This window comes from Bufo gargarizans, chromosome 2 (genome assembly GCF_014858855.1).
Source record: "Bufo gargarizans isolate SCDJY-AF-19 chromosome 2, ASM1485885v1, whole genome shotgun sequence".
Lineage (NCBI taxonomy): Eukaryota > Metazoa > Chordata > Amphibia > Anura > Bufonidae > Bufo > Bufo gargarizans.
The window spans coordinates 426,308,669-426,333,744 of record NC_058081.1 but is presented as its reverse complement, the minus strand read 5'-3'; the positions used below and the strand labels follow the sequence as shown (position 1 = coordinate 426,333,744).

Sequence of the window (25,076 nt, the reverse complement as noted above, 5' to 3'; positions counted from 1 at the left end):
TTGCAGAAACACCCCATATGTGGCCGCAAACTACTGTACGGGCACACAGTAGGGCGTAGAGGGAAAGGTGCGCCATATGGTTTTTGGAAGGCAGATTTTGCTGGACTGGTTTATTTACACCATGTCCCAATTGAAGCCCTCCTGATGCACCCCTAGAGTAGAAACTCAATAAAAGTGACCCCATTTTGGAAACTACAGGCAGTTCTGTTGGGACTATTTCTAAGGTACATATGATTTTTGGTTTATCTATATTACATTTTTGTGAGGCAAGGTTACCAGAAATAGAAATTATGAAATGTCATCTTCGTTTGCCAATAAAGTTTGTGGAACACCTAAAGGGTTAATGACATTTGTAAAATCAGTTTTGGATACCTTGAGGGGTGTAGTTTCTTAGATGGGGTCACTCTTATGGATTTTCTACTCTAGGGGTGCATCAGGGGGGCTTCAAATGGGACATGGTACCAAAAAAAAAGGCCATCAAAATCTGCCTTCCAGAAACCATACGACGTTCCTTTCCTTCTGCGCCCTGCCGTTTGGTCATACAGAAGTTTACAACCACATATATGGGGTGTTTCTATAAACTGCAGTATGAGGGTAATAAATATTAAGTTTTGTTTGGCTGCTAACCCTTACTTTGTTATTGAAAAAAAAACAGATTAAAATGGAAGATTTGCCCAAAAATTGCTGTTTTTATTAAATTTTACCGTGTTCATCTGAGGGGTTATGGGGGTATTTTTATAGAGCAGATTCTTACGGACCGGGCGATACCTAATATGTCTACTTTTTTATTTATTTATGTTTTACACTATTATCTTTTTATAAACAAAAATATATATTTTAGTATCTCCATAGTTTTTTTAGTTTTTAGCCGATTATCTTAGGTAGGGGCTCATTTTTTGCGGGATAAGAGGAAGGTTTTATTGGCACCATTTTGGTGGGCATATGAATTTTTGATCACTTGCTATTACAATTTTTGTGATGTAAGGTGACAAAAAAACTTTTTTTTTTGCACCGTTTTTATTTTATTTTTATGACCATGTTCATCTGAGGGGTTGGGGGGTATTTTTATAGAGCAGATTATTACGGACGCTGCGATACCTAATATGTAAATTGGGACATAAATTTAGTACTCCATGGAAGTGTGGTACTCCCTGAAGCAACCAATAATGCAGAGGCCCGGATGATCGGGGCACGGGTCACATTGAGTGGTGGTGTCCTTCCGTATCCCCCTCCTGTGACACACTCTGCACTTTTTTGGGGTCTGTCCCTTCTTTCCAGTATGGGGGACCACACCTGGAAAGTGTTGGCCAGGGACGATCTGGGGCGCCTACAGTTCCCGAGGTACTCCGGCCTGCTCTTTCCCGGTCAGAAAAGATCAGGGCCTTGAGGACTGCCTCATAGAACTGAAGGAGTGTTCCTGTGTTGCCAGCGCTCAGGGACAGCACAATAGAGTTGTACAAGGCAACCTGTACCAAGTAGACAGCAACATTTTTGTATCATGCCCGGGTTTTTCACATGGCGTTATATGGCTTGAGGACTTGATCAGAGAGATCAACTCCTCCCATATACCGATTGTAGTCGACGATACAATCGAGCTTGAGGACCGTTGCCGCTGTACCTCGCACAGGGACAGGGGTTATGCCGTTACCATGAATTGTGGAAAGTACAAGGACATGCCTCTTGTCCTTATATCTGACCAGCAACAGGTTTCCAGTGGTAAGGGCACGGGTCTCACCCCTGGGGATAGGTAGGGAGGCCGCGTTGATTTTTCCGCGTGGTCCCACAAGCGGACGTGGATCTGGCGGCGAGGGACTGGAACAAGGGGATACTAGTATAAAAGTTATCCACGTACAGGTGGTAACCCTTATCTAGCAGTGGGTGCATAAGTTTCCCGCTAACACCCAGAGTGGGGGGACATTCTGGGGGTTGAATACGGGAATCTCACCCCTCGTACACACAAAACTTGTAAGTGTACCCTGAGGTACTCTCACAAAGTTTGTACAGCTTCACGCCATACCTCGCCCGCTTAGAGGGAACATACTGGCGGAAAAGGAGTCTCTCCTTGAACGCAATGAGAGACTCATCAACCGCGACCTTCCTTCCAGGTACATAGGCCTGTACAAATTTGGCCCCAAAGTGATCGATGACCGGCCTGATTTTGTACAGGCTGTCATAGGCAGGATCACCTTGGGGGGGGACATGCTGCATTATCTGAATAATGCAGGCATTTCCGGATGGCTTTAAACTGGGAGGGTGTCATGGCCGTACTGTAAAGTGGGGCCTGGTAGAGGACATCCCCACTCCAGTAATGCCTGACACTAGGTTTCTTGACTAGGCCCATATGCAGCACAAGGCCCAAAAATGTAGTCATCTCGGCTGCACTGACCGGAGTCCAGCCACTGGACCTAGCCAAAAAGGAGCCCAGGTGTTGAGCAATAAACTGTTTGGCGTACAGGTTTGTTTGCTCCACCATTAGATTTACAAAGTGGTCACTGAAATAAAGTCATATTCAGTGAAGCCCACTGTGTAAATCTGGATTCCTGATTGGCCTACAAAATCAGGAATCACAGGCTCATAACGCTCTGGGGTACACCAGACAAGTTCACCGGCAGGGGGCTCCGGTGGATTTAACTGGTGGGCCAGAAAACTAGTACGAGCCCCAGAGCTGCTTGTACTAGGGTGGGCCACAGGGTCCCTAGCATGGCGGTCCCCTTGCTCCACCTTGGGGGCTCATCATCATCGCTAGATGATAAGGACGCGGATGACAAAAGGAAAGTGGGGTCATCCTCGTCCTCACTGGGACTCTCAGACTCGAAGGCAAGCTGGGCGTATGCCTCCTCGGCCGAGAACATCCGGCAGGCCATAGGGGAGTGTGTGTCTGCAAATCTTTATTCAGTGTGCGTGTGTGTGGGGGCACGGGTGTTCGTGAACTCACCCTAAACCTAACAGATAAAAAAAATAAAGACTAAGAAAAGGGGAAAAAATGTGAAAAAATTAAATAAAAAATTCAAAATCGTTGATCCACCCTCTGAAGTTGATCAGCGGTGGGGTGTGCGATGCGCTAACAGTGGCCGGAGGCTAAGAGTGCCGGCCACAGTCAGAGTACGCACACAAAAAAAAAAAAAGTTGTGGGGGGTAGGGGGGCAAGCTGCAGCACAGCTGTGCTGTGGACCCCAGACACCCAATTTAGGGTGATGCAACCAAAACAGTTTTTTTTTTCTTCAACTAACTTTCCCTAAATATCTCTGCCTAATCTAACTTGTCCCTAGCCTTTCCCTAAATACCTGGTGGTGCTGGGGGTGCTAGGGCACAGATGGGCTGCTGGCTGGATCCTGGGCCCTGAACAGATGGCGGGTGCTGGCTCTGAGACACGTGCAGTGCTCCTCTCTCCTCAGGCTCCGGACTGAAAAGGAGGAGGAGAGGAGCGCTGCGATGATTTGAACCTCCCGCCCGCCCAGCCGACCAATGAGAGCGATTCTGAGAGGTGATGTCACCATCACCTCTCAGGAACTAAGGACGGTGATTGGTGGTGTATTATCACACCACCGATCACCATCCTGTTCCGGGATATCGGGTCCCCAGAGACCCGAATAACCCGGAAACGCAGCAAACCGCAGGTCTGAATTCACCTGTGGTTTGCTGTGATCGCCTACACGGGGGAGGGGGTCACAGGCCCCCCCCCTCGCATTTAGCCAAGGTGATCGGAAATACATAGGACGTACCGGTACGCCCTGTTTCCTTAAGGATCGCGAAATCAGGGCGTACCGGTACACCCTATGTCCGGAACAGGTTAAACTCACAAGTGGCATTTCCTTGTTGCCCTTGCCACTTTCTGAATGGTGAGGGCTAGGGCCAGTGAGCCCTGCAATTTTGTTAAAATTTTTATTTTTTTATTTTATTTATTTATCTTCATTTTATATTCTGGCATAAATTAAGACAAAAATCTACAGCAGTTCACATCACTGTTTAGCTTGCTGTTCTTCTGAACCCTCAGAAGAACAGAAATTATTTTTAAAAACTGATCTGTTAAGTTGAGCATCAGTTATGATGAAAGTACTTTTGCAGGACTTTTTCTCCCATAAAAAATAAATGATCTCTGATGGAAGTAACACAAACTGATGTTAAACATAATACCAGTTTATTGAAATGTTTCTGTTCTTCAGATGGATGAGAACAATGGAAAGATAAACAGTGATCTGAAATCTAAATACAGCTAAATAAAATATCCAGTCATATTATAAAGGACACTTTAGAGCTTAGTTATGCAAATCATGTCGATGCCAGGCGGGGGCATACACAGATCTCACAGGGCCCCATAGTAAAAATAGTACGCTCCCCATCCCACCCAGTTTTGAAAGCTGTCATCTTGGAACCAAGTCAATTTTTTCAAATGGGTGCATGTGACATATCTATCTGATAGAGAATTCATTGAGTAATCCAAATCTATGACATACCTTTATTCCTGCTAAAGTTATCAACAAATTTCTATTTGTTACATACACAGATATGGCTGCAATATTATCATGCAAGGAGAGGGAATAGATTGTGCTGATCTCCAGGGAGAGCAGTACCTGAGTCATTTAAAGCCATGAAAACAACCCTACTCACTAAATTGCTGAAAATGAAGAATACTGCAACACATTTTATATGCATGACTCAAAGAATTATAAACCATGAAAAATCACTCAGGTGACAACTTACATGGGTTGTGAACATTCCTGAAGATTGCAGGCTCTTCGAATGGGCTTTAATTTTGGAATCGATTCACATAACTTCTTATGTACCATTTTATGGTCCGATTTTCTCCGACACCCGTATTTTGTAAATTGAATACCTTAAACATTAAATTATGTGTTATATGTAAATTCTAGACTAAATGCATAAGCAATATATATATATATATATATATATATATATATATATATATATATATATACATACACATATAATATATGGACAGGTTACACACAATTTACTGAAATTAACCCTTTCAGGACACAGCTTGTATTGGGAAAAAGGAAAAAAAATATTTTATTGGGCAAAATAGAAAGAAAATTCAACTCTGTTTTCTGGGTTTTGATTTTATGCCATTTACTGTTCACTAAAAATGACCTTATTAAAAATATAAAATATTTTTCCTGCATGCCGTAAAGCAAAAAACAAAACAAAAGAAGTGTTTTAACCAAAACTATAGAAAAAAATAGAAATGTAAAAGAAAGATAAAAGCAACCAAGCTGGAGACAGAGAGGCTCATTGCCAAAGAGAGTAAGACTAACCGTAAAATGTTCTTCAGTTACCGGTATATAAATGGTAAAAAACTTAAACCCAAAAGTGTTGTATCCGTCTTGTATCTGCACAGACCGATCCGCAACAATAATGGAAATGCTTGTATTAGTTCATAACGAATCCGTCTTGATTTACAATGAAAGTCAATAGGGGACGGATCTGTTTTCAATTGCACCATATTGTGTCAGTGAAAAATGGATCCGTCCCCATTGACTTACATTGTTAGGCCCCTTTCACACAAGCATGACGGATTAGGTCCGGATGCATTCAGGATGCGGTCAGTGAAACTCGCACTATCTTGCAAGCAAGTTCAGTCAGTTTTGTCTGCGATTGCGTTCAGTTGTTCAGTTTTTTCCGCGCGGGTGCAATGCGTTTTGATGCGTATTTCACGGGCGTGAAAAAAACTGAAGGTTTACAAACAACATCTCTTGGCAACCATCAGTGAAAAACGCATCGCACCCGCACTTGCTTGCGGATGCAATGCATTTTTCACGCAGCCCCATTCACTTCTATGGGGCCAGGGCTGTGTGACAAACACAGACTATAGAACATGCTGCGATTATCACGCAACGCAGAACTGATGCGTGAAAAACAACGCTCATGTACACAGACCCATTGAAATGAATGGGTCAGGATTCAGTGCGGGTGCTATGCGTTCACGTCACGCATTGCACCCATGTGGAAAACTCGCTCATGTGAAAGGGACCTAAGTCTAGACGGATCCGTCAGACCGTCTAAAAAACGCAACGGAGACCAAACAGAGCCAAACTGATGCATCTGAACAGATCCTTATTTATTCAGAATGCATTGGGGATGAACTGATACGTTTTGGACCGCTTGTGAGAGCCCTGAACGGATCTCACAAGCGGACCCAGAAACACCAGTGTGAAAGTAGCCTAAGTTAGTGCTCAGCCGAACAGGAATTTATTTTTGTGTTTTGACTGAATGTAAAAGTCTTATATTTTGTTTGTGTATGAAAGTAAAGAAAACAGGCAAATCCCTGTATGAACTGTGCCATGGTGTCACTGTCTCAGACTGCTGTGCCTATCACTATTGAGCTGACCCCCACAGTATATAAAATGAGAATGCTTGGACTGGGAAAAATGTGTGTATGTGGGTAAGTAACTGGCTCAGTGATAGAAAACAGAGGATGGTTATTAACAGTAAATACTCAGCTTGGGACACCACTAGTGGGGTACAATAGGGGTCAGTATTAGGCCCTATTCTCTTCATTATTTTTACTAATGATCTTAGTTCTGGGCTCCTGTGAACAAGGCAGACATAGCAGCGCTGGAGAGGGTTCAAAGAAGGGCAACTAAAGTAATAACTGGAATGGGTGGACTACAGTACCCAGAAAGATCAAGATTATTTATTTTAGATAAAAGATAACTAAGGGGGAGATCTAATAATTATGTATAAATATATCAGGAATCAGAGATCTCTCCCATAATCTATTTATATCCAGGGCTGTGACTGCGGTTTGTACACAAAGATGGAAGAGGATTCTTTATGGTGAGAGCAGTGAGACTATGGAACTCTCTGCCAGAGGAGGTGGTGATGAAGAATTTACTAAAAGTGTTCAAGAGGGGTCTGGATACATTTCCGTAGTGTAATAATATTACAGGTTATAGTTACTAGAGAGGGGTTATTGATCCAGGGAGTTATTCTGAATGCCTGATTGGAGTCGAGAATTCATTTATTTCCCCTAAAATGAGGAAAATTGGCTTTTACCATACAGGGTTTATGCCTTCTTCTGGATCAGTTTGCAGGATAACAGGCTTAACTGTATGTATGTAAGTCTTTTTTCATCCTTCAGAGGATGACTGGCATCTGAGGGGTTAAACTGCTGGGATCTGCATTATCTCCAATCACAGCAGTGAGAGTCGGAAGTCTGCTGTATAGTACAGTCAGCACCCACAAGTGTAAGAACAGTTCAGCATAACTTCGATTGTGTACACATAACTTATATTACTTATTCGTCATCAGGTACCTAGGCAGGGGCAGATTGGGAACATAAAGTAGCCCCGGAAAAAAAATAAAAGTGGCCCTATGTTGTAGGTGGGTCCAAATTGAAAGAAAACGGGCCAAAACAAGTAGTCGGGGTAAGTGGGAAAGGCCTGCAATACCACAGTGCAGCACACAATACTGCCCCAGCAGAACCAAATAACACAGGACTGTACAAAATACTGCCGCCCCAGCCACAGTATTCAATTGTATCACCATCATGAGGACGTTAATACAGTTCAGGAGAGCACCTGCAGCCAATGAGCTTCAGATCATTATGTACCTGGCCTGCCGCCATCTAGAAGGCTTGGGAGGCCCCCTGGGAAATTTCCCTTTAGGGTCCATGGCCAATCCGCCACTGTACATAGGACTTGGACACTGGTGTAACAGTATATCAGATGGTTTATATGTCTGTGAAGTTTACACAGTAAAAATATTACATTTTTACTATAATTTGCTAAACACAATAGTATATTTCAGTTCTAAAAAGCAGATAAGCAGAATGATTACCTCCTCCGCACGGTTTGGAACAAGGAGTCCATTTCTTTAAAACCCACTCAACCACATCCTCTTCCAGTACATAGTTGTTACCTACATTTAAGGTATCTTCATGTATCATGTACTTATAAGACAATGAAATTCTAACACTTCCATGAGGAATCACCTGAAATACAAAGAGAATGCATTTGCATATCAAGCACGGAAAATGTTGCTAGCTACCATGTAAATGTACACTCACCTAGAGAATTACTAGGAACACCTGTTCTATTTCTCATTAATGCGATTATCTAGTCAACCAATCACATGGCAGTTGCTTCAATGCATGTCGGGTTGTGGTCCTGGTCAAGACAATCTCCTGAACTCCAAACTGAATGTCAGAATGGGAAAGAAAGGTGATTTAAGCCATTTTGAGCGTGGCATGGTTGTTGGTGCCAGACGGGCCGGTCTGAGTATTTCACAATCTGCTCAGTTACTGGGATTTTCACGCACAACCATTTCTAGGGTTTACAAAGAATGGTGTGAAAAGGGAAAAACATCCAGTATGCGGCAGTCCTGTGGGCGAAAATGCCTTGTTGATGCTAGAGGTCAGAGGAGAATGGGCGACTGATTCAAGCTGATAGAAGAGCAACGTTGACTGAAATAACCACTCGTTACAACCGAGGTCTGCAGCCAAGCATTTGTGAAGCCACAACACGCACAACCTTGAGGCGGATGGGCTACAACAGCAGAAGACCCCACCGGGTACCACTCATCTCCACTACAAATAGGAAAGAGAGGCTACAATTTGCACGAGCTCACCAAAATTGGACTGTTGAAGACTGGAAAATTGGTTTCTTGAACATGACAATGAGTTCACTGTAATAAAATGGCCCCCACAGTCTCCAGATCTCAACCCAATACAGCATCTTTGGGATGTGGTGGAACAGGAGCTTCGTGCCCTGGATGTGCATCCCTCAAATCTCCATCAACTGCAAGATGCTATCCTATCAATATGGGACAACATTTCTAAAGAATGCTATCAGCACCTTGTGGAATCAATGCACGTAGAATTAAGGCAGTTCTGAAGGCAAAAGGGGGTCCAACACCGTATTAGTATGGTGTTCCTAATAATTCTTTAGGTGAGTGTATGTCAATGTATAAACTACAGATTTCCCTGCCAAAAAATAAGCCTTCATACAGCTCCTCAGATACAAATATAAAAATATTTGCGGGTCATAATATCGCAACGCAAAGAATTAAATAGTATTTTCTATGTTTTTTTAAAGGGAACCTGTCACCTGGATTTTGTGTATAGAGCTGAGGACATTGGTTGCTAGATGGCCGCTAGCACATCCGCAATACCCAGTCCCCATAGCTCTGTGTGCTTTTATTGTGTAAAAAAAACCTATTTGATACATATGCAAATTAACCTGAGATGAGTCCTGTATGTGAGATGAGTCACGTACAGGACTCATCTCAGGTTAATTTGCATATGTATCAAATCAGTTCTTTTTACACAATAAAAGCACACAGAGCTATGGGGACTGGGTATTGCGGATGTGCTAGCGGCCATCTAGCAACCAATGTCCTCAGCTCTATACACTATATCCTGGTGACAGGTTCCCTTTAAAGTATTAAAGCACAAGAAAAACTATATAAATGGGTATCGCTGTAATCATACTGACTCAGAGAATAAAGGTAACAGATCAGTTTTACTGCTTGGGGAACATCATGAAAATAAATCCCATAAAACTATGGTTGAAGTTTTGTACAATTCCATCACATTTGGAATTTTTTCAGCTTCCCACTACAATGTATGCAATGTAAAATGGTGCTAGGGTGTTATGGCTCCAGTAAAGCAGGGATTAAAAAACAAAAAATTGGAAATCGGTTCAATCCTTAACCCTAAGTTCACACCTGAGCGTTTTACAGCGCGTTCCTTACAGCCAATGCATCACAATACAGAAGTATTGTGATGCATTGTAAAGGGGCTCAGACCCCCAAAAGTTGAAGTCCCAAAGTGGGACAAAAAGTAAAGTGAAAAAAAGTTTTACAAAAAAATTGAAATTTTCAAGTAAAATAAAAGTGTCCTTTTCCCCAAATAAAGTTAAAAAAAATTGAAAAAAATAGGGAAAAAAAATAAAAGTAGACATATTAGGTATTGCCGCGTCCGTATCGACTGCACTATAAAAAAAAAATCACATGACCTAACCCCTCAGGTGAACACCGTCCAAAAAAAAAAAAAAAAACTGTGCTAAAAAACTTTTTTTTTGTCACCTTATATAACAAAAAGTGTAATACCATGCGATCAAAAAGTCATATGCACCCAAAAATACTGCATCAAACAGTCATCTCATCCCGCAAAAAATGAGACCCCAACTAGGACAATTGCCCCAAAAAATATGGCTCTCAGAATATGGAGACACTAAAACATGATTTTTTTGTTTCAAAAATGCTGTTATTGTGTAAAATAAATACAAAAGTATACATATTTGATTTTTTTACACGTCCATAAGAACCTGCTGTATAAAAATATCACATGACCTAAACCCTTAAGTAAACACCGTAAAAAAAAGTGTCAAAAAAGCTATTTTTTGTCACCTTACATCACAAAACGTTTAATACCAATCAATCAAAAAGTCATGTGCACCCTAAAATAGTATCAATCATCTCATACCTAAAAAAAAATGAGCCCCTACATAAGACAGTCGCCAAAAAAAAAAAAAAAAAAAATATGGCTTTCAGAATAATCAAATAACCAAAAAAAAGTCATATTTGGTATTTTCGCATCCGTAACAACCTGTCTATAAAAATATCACATGATCTAAACTGTCAGATGAACAGTAAATAACAAAAATTAAAACTGTGCCAAAACAGCTATTTTTTTGTTACCTTGCCTCACAAAAAGTGTAATATAGAGCAACCAAAAATCATATGTACCCTAAAATAGCACTAACAAAATGGTCATCTTATCCTGTAGTATCAAAAATGGGGTCATTTTTTGGGAGTTTCTACTCTAGGGGTGCATCAGGGGGGCTTCAAATGTGACATTGCAACTTAAAATTATCCCAGTGAAATCTGTCTTCCAAAAACTATATGGCGTTCCTTTCCTTCTGTGCCCTGCCGTGTGCCTGTACAGCAGTTTACGACCACATATGGGGTGTTTCTGTAAACTACAGAATCAGGGAAATAAATATTGAGTTTTGTTTGGCTGTTAACCTGTGTTTTGGTAGAAGAAAAAAAAATGGATTAAAATGGAAAATCTGCCAAAAAAGTGAAATTCGGGAATTTCATCTACATTTTCTTTAATTCTTGTGGAACACCTAAAGGGTTAACAAAGTTTGTAAAATCAGTTTCGAATACCTTGATGGGTGTAGTCTCTAAAATGGGGCCATTTATGGATGGTTTCTATTATGTAAGCCTCACAAAGTGACTTAAGAACTGAGCTGGTCTTTAAAAAGTGGGTTTTGGATTTGCTTCTCAATTTCTAAGCCTTCTAATGTCCCAAAAAAAGAAAATTTAGATTACAAAATGATCCAAACATGAAGTAGACATATGGGAAATGTAAAGTAATAACTATTTTAGGAGGTATTACTTATCTGTTTTAAAAGCAGAGAAACAAAAAAAAAAAAAGTATAAATAAAACTGAAATATTTTGACTAAAATTTACCACTGTCATGAAGTACAATATGTGATGAGAAAACAATCTCAGAATGGCTTTGAAAAGTAAAAGCGTTAGAAAAATATCAACAAATAATCATCTGACAGCCTATTTGTTTTCACTTGTTGCAGTGTTTTTGTTGGTAATGACTACACCTCTTGTCTCAGGTGTAGTTTGGGGTCATTACGGCTCCTCTATTTAGTCTGGACTTACACTGTGGTCCTCATTTGAGTTTCTGCTCATCCATTTTCTATTGAAGATAAGTGTACTTCTCTTGGTATTTTGTTGCTCCTAATTGCTTGTTGTTTACTAGGCCTCAAGGAGACGCTGGTTCGTTTATCTGGGAAGGAACAAGTAGTCTCAGACCCTGTTACTAATCCTAGGGATTTTCAGGGTTACTAGGACCTAGGTTTCCGGTGTATAAATATTTCCACCTTTAGGGTCTATTCATACTGACAGGAGTCAGGGCTAAGTTTAGGGTTTCCTTAGGTGGTCACCATTTCACTTTCCCTAGCCTTGAGGCCTAGTTCATGGTCATTTTCCTTCTGTTGTCATTCTGGTGTTCCTTCCCTCCCCCTACAGTGTGACAGCTTAAGACTAGAAAGAAGCACGGAGCTGAGGCTGGGTGTGCTAGACAGTGCGTTCTAGCTGAGAACCACAAATGCAGCTACCTGCAAGTACATTTTTTTTCCATTTGAACATAAATACAGCTTTTTGTTAAGTGTTGGTGTGGGTGGGGAAGAATAAGCTCAGTACTGCTGTACAGCATGTGTTTTACAATCTAGAGGGTAATGTTTTAAGCCTCAGTGAACAGACCTGAAATAATAGTCCAAAATCTGGGATAGGCATCTCCATGTTGTTCTAGCGGTTTGCCGTTTTACTAAAATAGCAGTACAAGTGTACAATGCGTGTTTTTCAATCCAGAGGGTAGTTTTTTAAATTTCAGAGTGAAAACACAAGAAATGCTAGGCTGAAATCTGTGATAGGGCATCTCCAGTCTTTTATTTTGCAAAAATAGCAGTGTGTAACAAGTGTTTTACAATACAGAAGGTTACATTTTAACTCTCAGTGAAAACACATGTAGTCAGTGAAAACACAAATAGTAGTCAGAATTGTGGGACTGAGCATCTCCAGACAACTCAAATGTTTTTGTTTTGCAAAAATAGAAGTATAAAATGCTTGTTTTTTTCAATCCAAAGGATAGCATTTTAAATCTCAATGAAAACAACTGAAATAGTAGTCTGAAATCTTTGACAGGGCATTTCCAGACAGTTCAAGGGTTTGTATGAAAGGGGGGGGGGGGGGGGGGGGGGATAATTACATAGTAGCCCAACAGCATAAAACCTCAGTAGCTCAAAAGCATAAAAGCCGTATTCAGAATCTGCATATTTGAACATACATAAGACATTATGCCCAAATCTTTTAGTAGTGCTGATATTGTAGTATTTCCAAAGTAAATTGTCAGTAGCAGCGTCTTCAGTGTGTTTGTAGAAAGGAAATTACATTGTATTGCTCCTATTTGTCTTTAAGTTCCAGAAAAAAGACTTGCAAACTGTTCCATACTTTGTGTGACTGTGTACATTAGGCCAAAAATGTCAGGAATACGAAAGGGTTTCAAACTAAAATCCCAGGGCCAGTCCCTGTCCTCCCAGAGCTAGAATGTGGATAGTAGCAGCACCATCTATCCACCCAGAAGTAGTAGTAGTAGTAGGCTGAAGTTCACCCTAGCTTACGAAAGGCAAAACATATCAAAGAGGATCGCAGCAGAATGACATGGAGGTGACTCCAGAGTCTGATACCATGCTTTGGAGCCAGGGGTTACAGCATTCCTCCTGCTTCAACTCCCTGCAACCCCAAAGAAGCCTTTCAATGTCAACCTCTCTGTCTTCAGCACCCCTTCCTAACGGGGCGCCTTCTTTTTTCCTAAGAGGCAAAAAAAAAAAAACTCACCTTAAGGCATAGAGTCTCCCTGTTGACAACTTGTGTGGGAGCAATCAGTTTGGACTTTCCTAAGGAGGAGGTTCAGGAGGGGGCAGACCCCATGGGTAGCTGTGTTGGTGTTTGGTGGTGGCAATAGTGGCACCCGTAGCCACTGTATCATAAGTAAGGGCAGTGGCAGTCAGAACAAATACAGAGCAGGGAATGGGGAGGGGGGCAAAGAAGCCCACCATGATATATCAGAGTCTGATAAAAGTGGCAAGGAGGGAGAGGACTCAGATGATGATTGTGTATTGCAGAGGACCTAGGAGAAGGATTTGGGTGCCAAAGAGGAGGAGGGGAAATATGAGGAGAATGGTTGTGGTGGCAATAAACAGTGGAGGAAATGTATGGCTAATATCTCAAAAAGAACTGGAAGAACCAGATCTGCTTATATTGTGTTCAGCTTGGGAACTGCTGATGCTGCTAATACTGTGGGCACAGCCGCATAACTTGCCATACCCACTCCAAGCTCGGCTTCCACTAGCTCTGTGTGAGCAGCTCCCGTACGGCGCAAAAACCACAGCTGTGTGCAAGATCTCCAGGATAAAATAAGCTATGAGCGTTGAAACACAAACATAGGTACGAGAGCTCTATTGCAGCACATGAGGTGGCATCACCGGATCCTTTGGGAAAATAGAACTGGCCAGCATTCACAAGCAGAACAAGTTTGCCCTCCTTATCCTCTCTTGTTTGTTGCAGCCAGACTGTACCCCAAGCATTACAGTGTCCTTCTCATTGTCATCAGCTTCTTATCCTGGGAAGACCCCACCTCCTCCTTGTTCTCCACTCCATTATGAGGCATTCATAACGTAATGTGCGGCCATGAAAAAACTAGTCACCCAGCAGCTAACTTGTCTACAAGCTGAATCCCCACCTGGTAAAGTTGCTGGCTGGCTCCCATAACAGGTAATTATCCGACTCCTTCACTTCTATTGATCATTTCATTGGGGCCATGCACACATCTATATTTATATTATCGGCTGTCTAAACATTCAAATATGAAAAAAAATTTTTAAGGGTTTAACCCCTTCCCGACATATGACGTAATAGTACGTCATGGCGGCAGGTGCGTTCCTGCCTTTTGACGTACTATTACATCATGCTGATTAGGCGGGCACCGGAGCGGTGCGCGCCTGATCACTGCAGGGGCCCGGCAGTCCCTGGGAGCCGGGCCCCTGTGGCATCCATCTGCATCGATGTACAAGCGATGTACAACATTTTTAAAACTATAGCTCTCAGAACATGGAGACAATGAATGCAATTATTGTGTTAAAGTGAAATAAATCAAATAAAAAAAGTATACATATTCGGTATCGCCACGTCCATAACAACCAGCTCTATAAAAATATCAGCTAACTACTCAGGTGAGCACCGTAAAAATAAAAAAATAAAAACCGTGCCAAAAAAGCAATTTTTGGTCACCTAACATCATTTAAAGTGCAACACCAAGCGATCAAAAAGGTGTATGCCCCCCAAAATAGAACCAATCAAACTGCTATCTCATCCCGCAAAAAATTAGATAGGTCAAAAATTTTAAAAAACTATGGCTCTCAGACTATAGAGACACTAAAACATCATTTTTTTGTTTCAAAAATGCTATTTTTGTGTAAAACATAAATAAATAACAAAAAGTAAACATAATAGGTGCTCTATAAAATTATCATGTGACCTAATCCCTCAAGTGAACACTGTAAAAATAAATAAATAAAAACTGTGCCAAAACAACCAATTGTTTTGGTTACCTTGTAGTGTAATAATGAATGATCAAAAAAATCATATGCACCCAAAAATGGTACCAATAAAAACGTCAACTCTTCCTGCAAAAAATGAGCCCCTGCACAAGACGATATATTTTTTTTTACAAAAATTCTTTATTATGTAAAATTGTAACAAAGAAAATAGCGCATGATCGAACCGGTCAGATGAACGTTGTAAAAAAAAAAAACAGTGCCAAAACATCCATTTTTTGGTTAAGTTGCCTAAATTATTATTTTTTTATATAGAGCAATTAAAAATCTTATATACCCCAAAATAGTACCAATTAAATTGTCACCTTATACCCTAGTTTCCAAAATAGGGTCCCTTTTGGGAGTTTCTACTGTATGGGTGCATCAGGGGGGTTTCAAATGGGACATGGTGTCTAAAAACCAGTCCAGCAAAATCTGCCTTCCAAAAACCATATGGCACTCCTTTTCTTCTGTGCCCTGCCGTGTGCCCTTACATCAGTTTAAGATCACTAGTGGGGTGTTTCTGTAAACCTCAGAATCGAGGTAAAAAATGTTGAGTTTTGTTTGGCTGTTAACCCTCGATGTGTTAAAGAAAAAAATGGATTAAAATTGAAAATCTGCCCAAAAAGTTAAATTTAGAAATTTCATCTCCATTTTCTTTTAATTCTTGCGGAACACCTAAAGGGTTAACAACGTTTGTAAAATCAGTTTTGACTACCTTGAGGGGTGTAGTTTCTAGAATGGGGTCCTTTATGGGGGGTTTCTATTATATAAGCCCCACAAAGTGACTTCAGACCAGAAATGTTCTTAATTTTTTTTTAGAATTGCTTCTAAAATTCTAAGCCTTCTAATGTCCCCAAAAAATGTAATTACATTTACAAAATAACATAAAATAGACATATGGGGAATGTTAAGTAATAAATATTTGATGAGGTATCACTTTCTGTTTTAAAAGCAGAGAAATCTAAATGTTAAAAATTGTGAATTTATAAATAAAGGTAAAATGTATTGACTCTAATTTATGACGTGAAGTACAATGTGTCACGAGAAAAAAATCTCAGAATGGCTTTGATAAATAAGAGTTGCAAAGTTATACAACATAAAGTGACACATGTCAGATTTGCAAAAAATGGCCTGGGCAGGAAGGTGAAAACTGGCCCGGGGTAGAAGAGGTTAAGGAATATTGAAAAATGTTTTCCAAACAAATAACTCAGCAGGTAAAAAAACACTATTGCATAGCAATAATAATTGTCTAAAATATTTCTTTTGTGTCTTTGCGAGTTCCTTCGTATTATACAGTTTTAATTCTTCATTGACATAATCAACTAATGTTGCTTCACAAAATTATAAAAAGCTTACAAGCATGAATCTCTACCTGACAGATATTTAATTAAATAAATGTTATGGACTTACAAGAATTACAATTGGACTCCTCAAAGGCCCCATTGTCTGAATTGTTTCTCGATTGTCATCATTGCGATATTCCCATTCAATACCCATTTTTACAAATATTTTTGAATCCTGTAGACTCTCATTGTCATCATTTAAAATGAGCTTTCCGGTTGCCTGATTTCGGATAGCTGGACATAAAAGTAAACAAAAAATTACTAAACATAAACCAAGACTGTAATTCCTTACCAAATACAAAGTAAAAACTTTACATACTGTTATACATACTGTTATACTTAGCAAATGATGGCAACTCAATGTTACTGGGTGTTGGGACAATGTTAAATCTAATGCATCAAAAGTCATATATTTCTGGCTGGGCATCCATTTTTTATGTTGTATTTGCAGCCAACACCAGTAATCGATTTGGAAATGGGAGAATAGTCAGCTTTTGCTTTATAAAAATATTTATTTCAAGTTTATCACAGATATTCATTAAAACAAATATATAAATATGTTGACGAAATGTGTAGAGTACAGACATCATAAATTATTCTTGCAATAGATTCTAACCACACTGTGTTCAGACGCACCTAAAAAAATTAACAAAATAGGCATCAGTGTGTCCTAAAATGTTCCCACCATTAAAATACCAATATATTTTTACTTTGTGGTAAACAAAGAGATAAAAAAAAAATCACAATTTGGCATTTTTTGGTCAACTTGTCCCCGACAAAAATTTTTATTAAAAAGTGATCATTCTAAATACTGCTCCGTTGACTTCTCTCCTGATGCGAAAACAAGAAAAGGGTCTAAAAGTGGGCTAACGGGAGAGTATAATGAATAAAAGTACACAAACTGTTAAGTACGGTGACAGAGGATCTCTCTCCCCACCATTTGTTCTTGCATTCCACTCTTTCATTGCGTTGGAGCTGCCTTTCTGAGACACTGACTGTGGGAGCCACTAAAAAGGAACCTTCACTGTGTTAGGAGACTAATCAGGAGCATGTTTATTGTGCTGGTACATAGGAGCACTATTATTGTGTGGAGGGCACTAGTACTGTAAGGGAAAATTACTGTGGCAAGACAACATAAGTGTGTTGGGATACTATTACTGTGTGGGAGCACAAGTAAGGCAATATTACTGTTCTTATGCCACTAATGGTGCACTATTACTGGGTTGGCAACAAAGGCTCATTACAGTGTGGGGATTTATTATAAGTTTGACAATATGATTTTTATTTAATCCTTAGAGGAGTGGGTGATTTTCCATTTTTCACTCCCCACCTTCCCAGAGTCATAACTTTTTTTAAGAGGGTTTATTTTTTGTGGGAAAAGTTGTACTTTCTAATAGCCCCAGTTACGGTTACATAAAATGTAGAGGGAGGCGAGAAAAAAATTCCAAATGGGGCGTAATTGGAAAAGTTCTGCCACAGTTTTGTACGGCATTCGCTATGTGGTACAATTGACCTGTTAGCTTCATTTTTCAGGTCAGTACAATTATAACAATGCCACACACTTGCTGAAAAAAATTAAAAACCTTGAAAAAAACAAAACATATTCTGACCCATATAACTTTTTAGTAGATTTTTGGAGGGGCAATCTGTACTTTTCAGTGATTTTAAAGTGTGTGTGTGAGACCTTTGATTCACTTTATATAAAAATATTTTTGGGGAGTTGAAGTGACAAAAAATTGTGAAATGGCCGTTTATTTATTTATTTTTTCCATTTTGTCAATATTGTTATATTTTAACAGCTTAACGACCCAGGATGAGAATGCTCGTCCTAAATCAATGGCACTTAGCGCTAGAGGACGAGCATTCTCATCCTGTGGTCCTCCCCCCCCCCCCTCCCCTCCCCGAGTGCGGTGTCGCGATCAGTGGCAGAGATCTGGCTGTTACTGACAGCCAGACCCCTTCTGCATCCAGCAGCATCGGTGATAATGACGATATTGGTGGATTAACCCCTCATATGCCACGGTCAGTGCTGATATGGGAGGTTTGCGCTCCCTCACCTGATTCATCGGTCCCCGCTCTGCAGTGGCGGGGACACGATGGTTGCCATGGCAGCCACAAGCCATTCCAAGACTTGGGGCAGGTCATGTACGGAGGCCTAAGAGGACCAGCCCCCAGGCTGGGTCTCCTAGACAACTGTTAGCATCTTACACTGCAAGACACTAACAGTTCAATACAGCACAATACAGATGTATTGTGCGATATTGAAACAAGGATCAGACCCTGTAATTTAAGTTTTAAAAAAAATTAAGTTTCAAGTAAAAAAAAAAAGCGTCCTTTTCCAAAAATAAAGTAACATTTTTTTTTTTAAATATGGAAAAGACATACTGTAGACATATTAGGTATCGTCGCGTCCGTCAAGATTTACATCTAAACTGCTAAGCCTTGTAACGTCCCCCAAAAATAAATCATCATTCCAAAAATGATACTAACATGAAGTAGACATATGGGAAATGTAAAGTAATAACTATTTTTGTAGGTATTAATATGTATTATAGAAGTAGAGAAATTGAAACTTGGAAATTTTCAAATTTTTCCAAAGTTTTGGCAAATTTGGTATTTTTTTTATAAATAAAAATGATTTTTTTTTTTACTCCATTTTACCAGTGTCATAAAGTACAATATGTGACGAAAAAACAATCTCAGAATGGCCTGCATAAGTAAGTCAAAGCGTTTTGAAGCTATCACCACATAAAGTGACACTGGTCAGATTTGCAAAAAATGGCCTGGTCCTGAAGTTGAAAATGAGCCCGGTCCTTAAGGAGTTAATTGCCTTATGGGCGCACTAGACATAACACTATATACACACAATTGTCAGATGTGCAAATAATGATATGGTATAAACAGAATTAAACAGATCAAAAGTCAGTCACCGTGTAGATGAGTCATTTTTTGGGTTATGATGATGAATGCTATAGGAATTCAGGAGCAGTGACATCAGCAGGTTGTCCACGGTCCCTCCAAACACATTACACGATGTGACCCCCTTCAAAGAAAGACAATGGATTCTGGCCTGCATGGGCCTTTTCACCTGTAGTTGATAACTCCCCTTCCTCCCCCGGGGAGGACCCCACTTCCCCTTGCTCCGGTGAGGCAGCTAAGAATCCATAAAACCAGTTATGGATAGAAACATGGAATGTGTCGGCAGATAAGAACCATTTGGCCCATCTAGTCTGCCCAATATTCTGAATACTATGAATAGCCCCTGGGCCCATATTATATGAAGGATGGCCTTATGCCTATCCCATGCATGCTTAAACTCCTTCACTGTATTTGCAGCTACCACTTCTGCAGGAAGTCTATTCCATGCATCCACTACTCTCTCAGTAAAGTAATACTTCCTGATATTACTTTTAAACCTTTGCCCCTCTAATTTAAAACTATGTCCTCTTGTAGCAGTTTTTCTTCTTTTAAATATTCTCTCCTCTTTTACCTTGTTGATTCCCTTTATGTATTTAAAATTTTCTATCATATCCCCTCTGTCTCGTCTTTCTTCCAAGCTATACATGTTAAGGTCCTTTGATCTTTCCTGGTAAATTTTATCCTGCAATCCATCTACTAGTTTAGTAGCTCTTCTCTGAACTCTATCCAAAGTATCAATATCCTTCTGGAGACATGGTCTCCAGTACTGAGCACAATACTCCAAATGAGGTCTCACTAGTGCTCTGTAGAGCGGAATGAGCACCTCCCTCTTTCTACTGGTAATGCCTCTCCCTATATACCCAAGCATTCTGCTAGCATTTCCTGCTTCTCTATGACATTGTCTGCCTACCTTTAAGTTATCTGAAATAATGACCCCTAAATCCCTTTCCTCAGATACTGAAGTTAGGACTGTATCACTGATTTTATATTCTGCTCTTGGGTTTTTACGCCCCAGGTGCATTATCTTGCACTTATCAACATTACATTTTAGTTGCCAGATTTTTGACCATTCCTCTAGTTTTCCTAAATCCTTTTCCATTCGGTGTATCCCTCCAGGAACATCAACCCCGTTACAAATCTTTGTGTCATCAGCAAAAAGACACACCTTACCATCGAGGCCTTCTGCAATTTCGCTGATGAAGATATTAAACAATATGGGTCCCAGAACAGATCCCTGAGGTACCCCACTGGTAACAAGACCATGGTCTGAGTATACTCCATTGACTACAACCCTCTGTTGTCTTGTCCCTCAGCCACTGCCTAATCCATTCAACAATATGGGAGTCCAAGCCCAAAGACTGCAATTTATTGATAAGCCTTCTATGCGGGACAGTTTCAAAAGCCTTACTAAAGCCTAGATAAGCGATGTCTACTGCACCTCCGCCATCTATTATTTTAGTCACCCAATCAAAAAAATCAATAAGATTAGTTTGACATGATCTCCCTGAAGTAAACCCATGCTGTTTTTCATCTTTCAATCCATGGGATTTTAGATCTTCCACAATCCTCTCCTTAAGTATGGTTTCCATTAATTTCCCCACTATTAATCTCAGGCTTACTGGCCTATAGTTGCCCGATTCCTCCCTACTACCTTTCTTGTGAACGGGCACAACATTTGCTCATTTCCAATCTTCTGGGACGACTCCTGTTGCCAGTGATTGGTTAAATAAATCTGTTAATGTTTTTGCTAGTTCACGCTAAGCTATTTTAATAGCTTTGGGTGTGTCCCATCAGGCCCGGGTGACTTATTTGAAATAATTTTAGACAGCTGACTTAGAACCTCTTCATCTGTAAAGACTCATGCATCAAAAGATTCATTAGTCTTCTTTCCTAACTGAGGGCCTTTTCCTTCATTTTCCTTTGTAAAAACTGAACAGAAGTATTCATTGAGGCAGTCAGCTAGTTCTTTATCTTCTTCCATATACCTTCCTTCTTTTGATTTTAATTTGGTAATTCCTTGTTTTAGTTTTCTTTTTTCATTTATGTATCTGAAGAATGAATGCCTTATCGCATGTTTTCCCTGACTTAGCTCATTTCTCTTCTGCTTGTGCTTTAGAAGGTCTCATAACTTGTTTGGCATCTCTCTGCCTAATCTTATAAATTTGCCTGTCATCCTCGTTTATTTTTTATTTTATAATTCCTAAATGCTATCTTTTTGTTTTTAATTATTTTGGCCACTTCTGCTGAGTACCACAGTGGTCTCTTCCTTTTTTTGCTTTTACTGATAAGCCTAATGCAATTTTCTGTTGCCTTCAATAGTGCCACTTTTAAGTTGTCCCATTTCTCCTGGACTCCAATTAAAAAACAGTTCCAATCTGATAGGGACTAGTTTACCACTAATCTAATTTTAGAAAAGTCAGTTTTTCTAAAATCTAAAACTTTTGTATGTGTGTGGTGTGACTCAGTCACTGTACTTATACAAACCGGATTCCAAAAAAGTTGGGACACTATACAAATCGTGAATAAAATCTGAATGCAATGATGTAGAGGTGCCAACTTCTAATATTTTATTCCGAATAGAACATAAATCACGGAACAAAAGTTTAAACTGAGAAAATGTACCATTTTAAGGGAAAAATATGTTGAATCAGAATTTCATGTTGTCAACAAATCCCCAAAAAGTTGGGACAAGGCCATTTTCACCACTTTGTGGCATCTCCCCTTCTTCTTACAACACTCAACAGACGTCTGGGGACCGAGGAGACCAGTTTCTCAAGTTTAGAAATAGGAATGCTCTCCCATTCTTGTCTAATACAGGCCTCTAACTGTTCAATCGTCTTGGGCCTTCTTTGTAGCACCTTCCTCTTTATGACGCGCCAAATGTTCTCTATAGGTGAAAGATCTGGACTGCAGACTGGCCATTTTAGTACCCGGATCCTTCTCCTATGCAGCCATGATGTTGTGATTGATGCAGAATGTGGTCTGGCATTATCTTGTTGAAAAATGCAGGGTCTTCCCTGAAAGAGATGACGTCTGGATGGGAGCATATGTTGTTCTAGAACCTGAATATATTTTTCTGCATTGATGGTGCCTTTCCAGACATGCAAGCTGCCCATGCCACAAGCACTCGTGCAACCCCATACCATCAGAGATGCAGGCTTCTGAACTGAGCGTTGATAACAACTTGGGTTGTCCTTGTCCTCTTTGGTCCGGATGACATGGCGTCCCAGATTTCCAAAAAGAACTTCGAATCGTGACTCGTCTGACCACAGAACAGTCTTCCATTTTGCCACACTCCATTTTAAATGATCCCTGGCCCAGTGAAAACGCCTGAGCTTGTGGATCTTGCTTAGAAATGGCTTCTTCTTTGCACTGTAGAGTTTCAGCTGGCAACGGCGGATGGCACGGTGGATTGTGTTCACGGACAATGGTTTCTGGAAGTATTCCTGAGCCCATTCTGTGATTTCCTTTACAGTAGCATTCCTGTTTGTGGTGCAGTGTCGTTTAAGGGCCCGGAGATCACGGGCATCCAGTATGGTTTCACGGCCTTGACCCTTACGCACAGAGATTGTTCCAGATTCTCTGATTCTTCGGATGATGTTATGTACAGTTGATGATGATAGATGCAAAGTCTTTGCAATTTTTCGCTAGGTAACACCTTTCTGATATTGCTCCACTATCTTTCTGCGCAACATTGTGGGAATTGGTGATCCTCTACCCATCTTGGCTTCTGAGAGACACTGCCACTCTGAGAAGCTCTTTTTATACCCAATCATGTTGCCAATTGACCTAATTAGTGTTAATTGGTCTTCCAGCTCTTCGTTATGCTCAAATGTACTTTTTCCAGCCTCTTATTGCTACTTGTCCCAACTTTTTGGGGATTTGTTGACACCGTGAAAATTTGAATCAACGTATTTTTCTTTTAAAATGATACATTTACTCGGATTAAACGTTTGATCTGTAATCTACTGTCATGGAACCATGAACCAGACGTACAACAAGAGATAAGTGGAAATAAGAAGGCTTTATTGAAAATCAAGCTGTAAGCAAAAGTCCAAACGGATGGCTAAACCGAAGCAGGGTCTTGCGTAGCCAGAGGTCAGGAACCAGAAGGGTAGTCAGACAAAGCCAGGATCAGGAACCAGCGGGGTAGTCAGACGAAGCCAGGATCAGGAACCAGCGGGGTAGTCAGACGAGGCCAGGATCAGGAACCAGAAGCAGCAGCAGTCTTAGAGGCATGTGAACACAGGAGGACCAAGCAAGGAACTGAAGCCACAGACCTCCTATATATATGAGCTAGGCATCCAGCTCCTCCCAGTGGGAAGGAAAAGCCGCAGGGTGGGAGGCTACAAGAAACCCAGAAACCAAGATGGCCGCCAGCACATGTCAAACGAAGGAGAACAGCAAGAAGGTAAGACCATGACAGTACCTCCCCCTCAAGGGCCCCTCCTCCGCGGAGTAAGGAACGGTTTCTGAGGGAAGCGTGCGTGGAAGGCTCGGAGCAAAGCAGGAGCATGGACATCTGCGGAGGGAACCCAGGAACGCTCCTCTGGACCATAACCACGCCAATGGACCAAAAACTGCAACCGACCGCGGACCAGGCGTGAGTCCAGGATATTGCTCACCTCATATTCCTCACGATTGCACACTTGGACCGGACGGGGCCGAGGAACCGAGGAAGTGAAACGATTACACACCAATGGCTTCAACAGGGAGACATGAAACACGTTGGAGATCCGCATGCCAGGAGGAAGCGCAAGGGCATAGGCTACCGGGTTTACCCTGCGAAGCACTCGGAAGGGACCAACAAAGCGAGGCACCAGCTTGGGAGTGGGCACTCGAAGGTTGAGGTTGCGGGTGGACAACCATACACGGTCTCCGACCTGGTAGGAAGGAGCGGGCGCTCGTCTGCGATCAGCCTAGAGTCTCTGGCGCTGCGCTGAGACCTCAAGGGACCTCTGGATCTGTACCCAAGAAGCACGTAGGACGGAAAGGTGATCCTCCACAGCCGGAATATCCTGGGGAGAGAATACCTCCGGTAACACGGCAGGTTGGAACCCATAATTGGCCATGAAGGGAGACGTCCCAGAGGAAGAGTTCACCGCCGTGTTCCTGGCAAACTCAGCCCAAGGCAGGAGGTCAACCCAATTGTCTTGGTGATCGGAGACATAGCAACGAAGGAATTGCTCCAAGGCCTGATTGGATCGTTCTGCAGCCCCATTGGACTGAGGGTGGTAGGCCGAGGAGAAAGAGAGATGAATCCCCAACTGGGAGCAAAAGGCGCGCCAGAACCTGGACACAAACTGACTCCCCCGATCCGACACAATCTCCTTGGGCAAACCATGCAACCGGAAGACCTCCCTGGCGAAAATCGTGGCCAACTCTTGTGCAGAGGGTAACTTCTTGAGAGGAACACAGTGGCACATTTTGGAAAACCGATCCACAATCATGAGAATGACCGTATGGCCTCGGGATGCAGGGAGGTCCACAATGAAATCCATCCCCAGGTGTGACCATGGGCGCTCCCCGGTGGCTATGGGTTGCAAAAGGCCCAACGGAAGGTGCCGAGGGGACTTACTCTGGGCACAAACGGAGCATGCCGCTACATATGCGGCGATGTCGGAACGTAGAGAAGGCCACCAGAACAGACGTGAAACAGCCCAGGACAGCTGA

The 25,076-nt window shown here is 41.3% G+C and overlaps 1 protein-coding gene across 1 annotated transcript in view; it reads right to left on the bottom strand.

Moving 5' to 3' along the window:
* The window catches only part of LOC122928255 (A disintegrin and metalloproteinase with thrombospondin motifs 2-like), a 670,803-nt gene that overhangs the window by 144,997 nt on the left and 500,730 nt on the right, over positions 1-25,076 (bottom strand). Inside the window, exons 16-18 of the mRNA XM_044280912.1 lie at positions 16,552-16,718; positions 7,801-7,954; positions 4,702-4,834 (exon numbers count right to left, since the gene is read on the bottom strand). Coding sequence (XP_044136847.1) covers positions 4,702-4,834; positions 7,801-7,954; positions 16,552-16,718 — 454 coding nt within the window. The remainder of the gene's footprint in view (positions 1-4,701; positions 4,835-7,800; positions 7,955-16,551; positions 16,719-25,076) is intronic.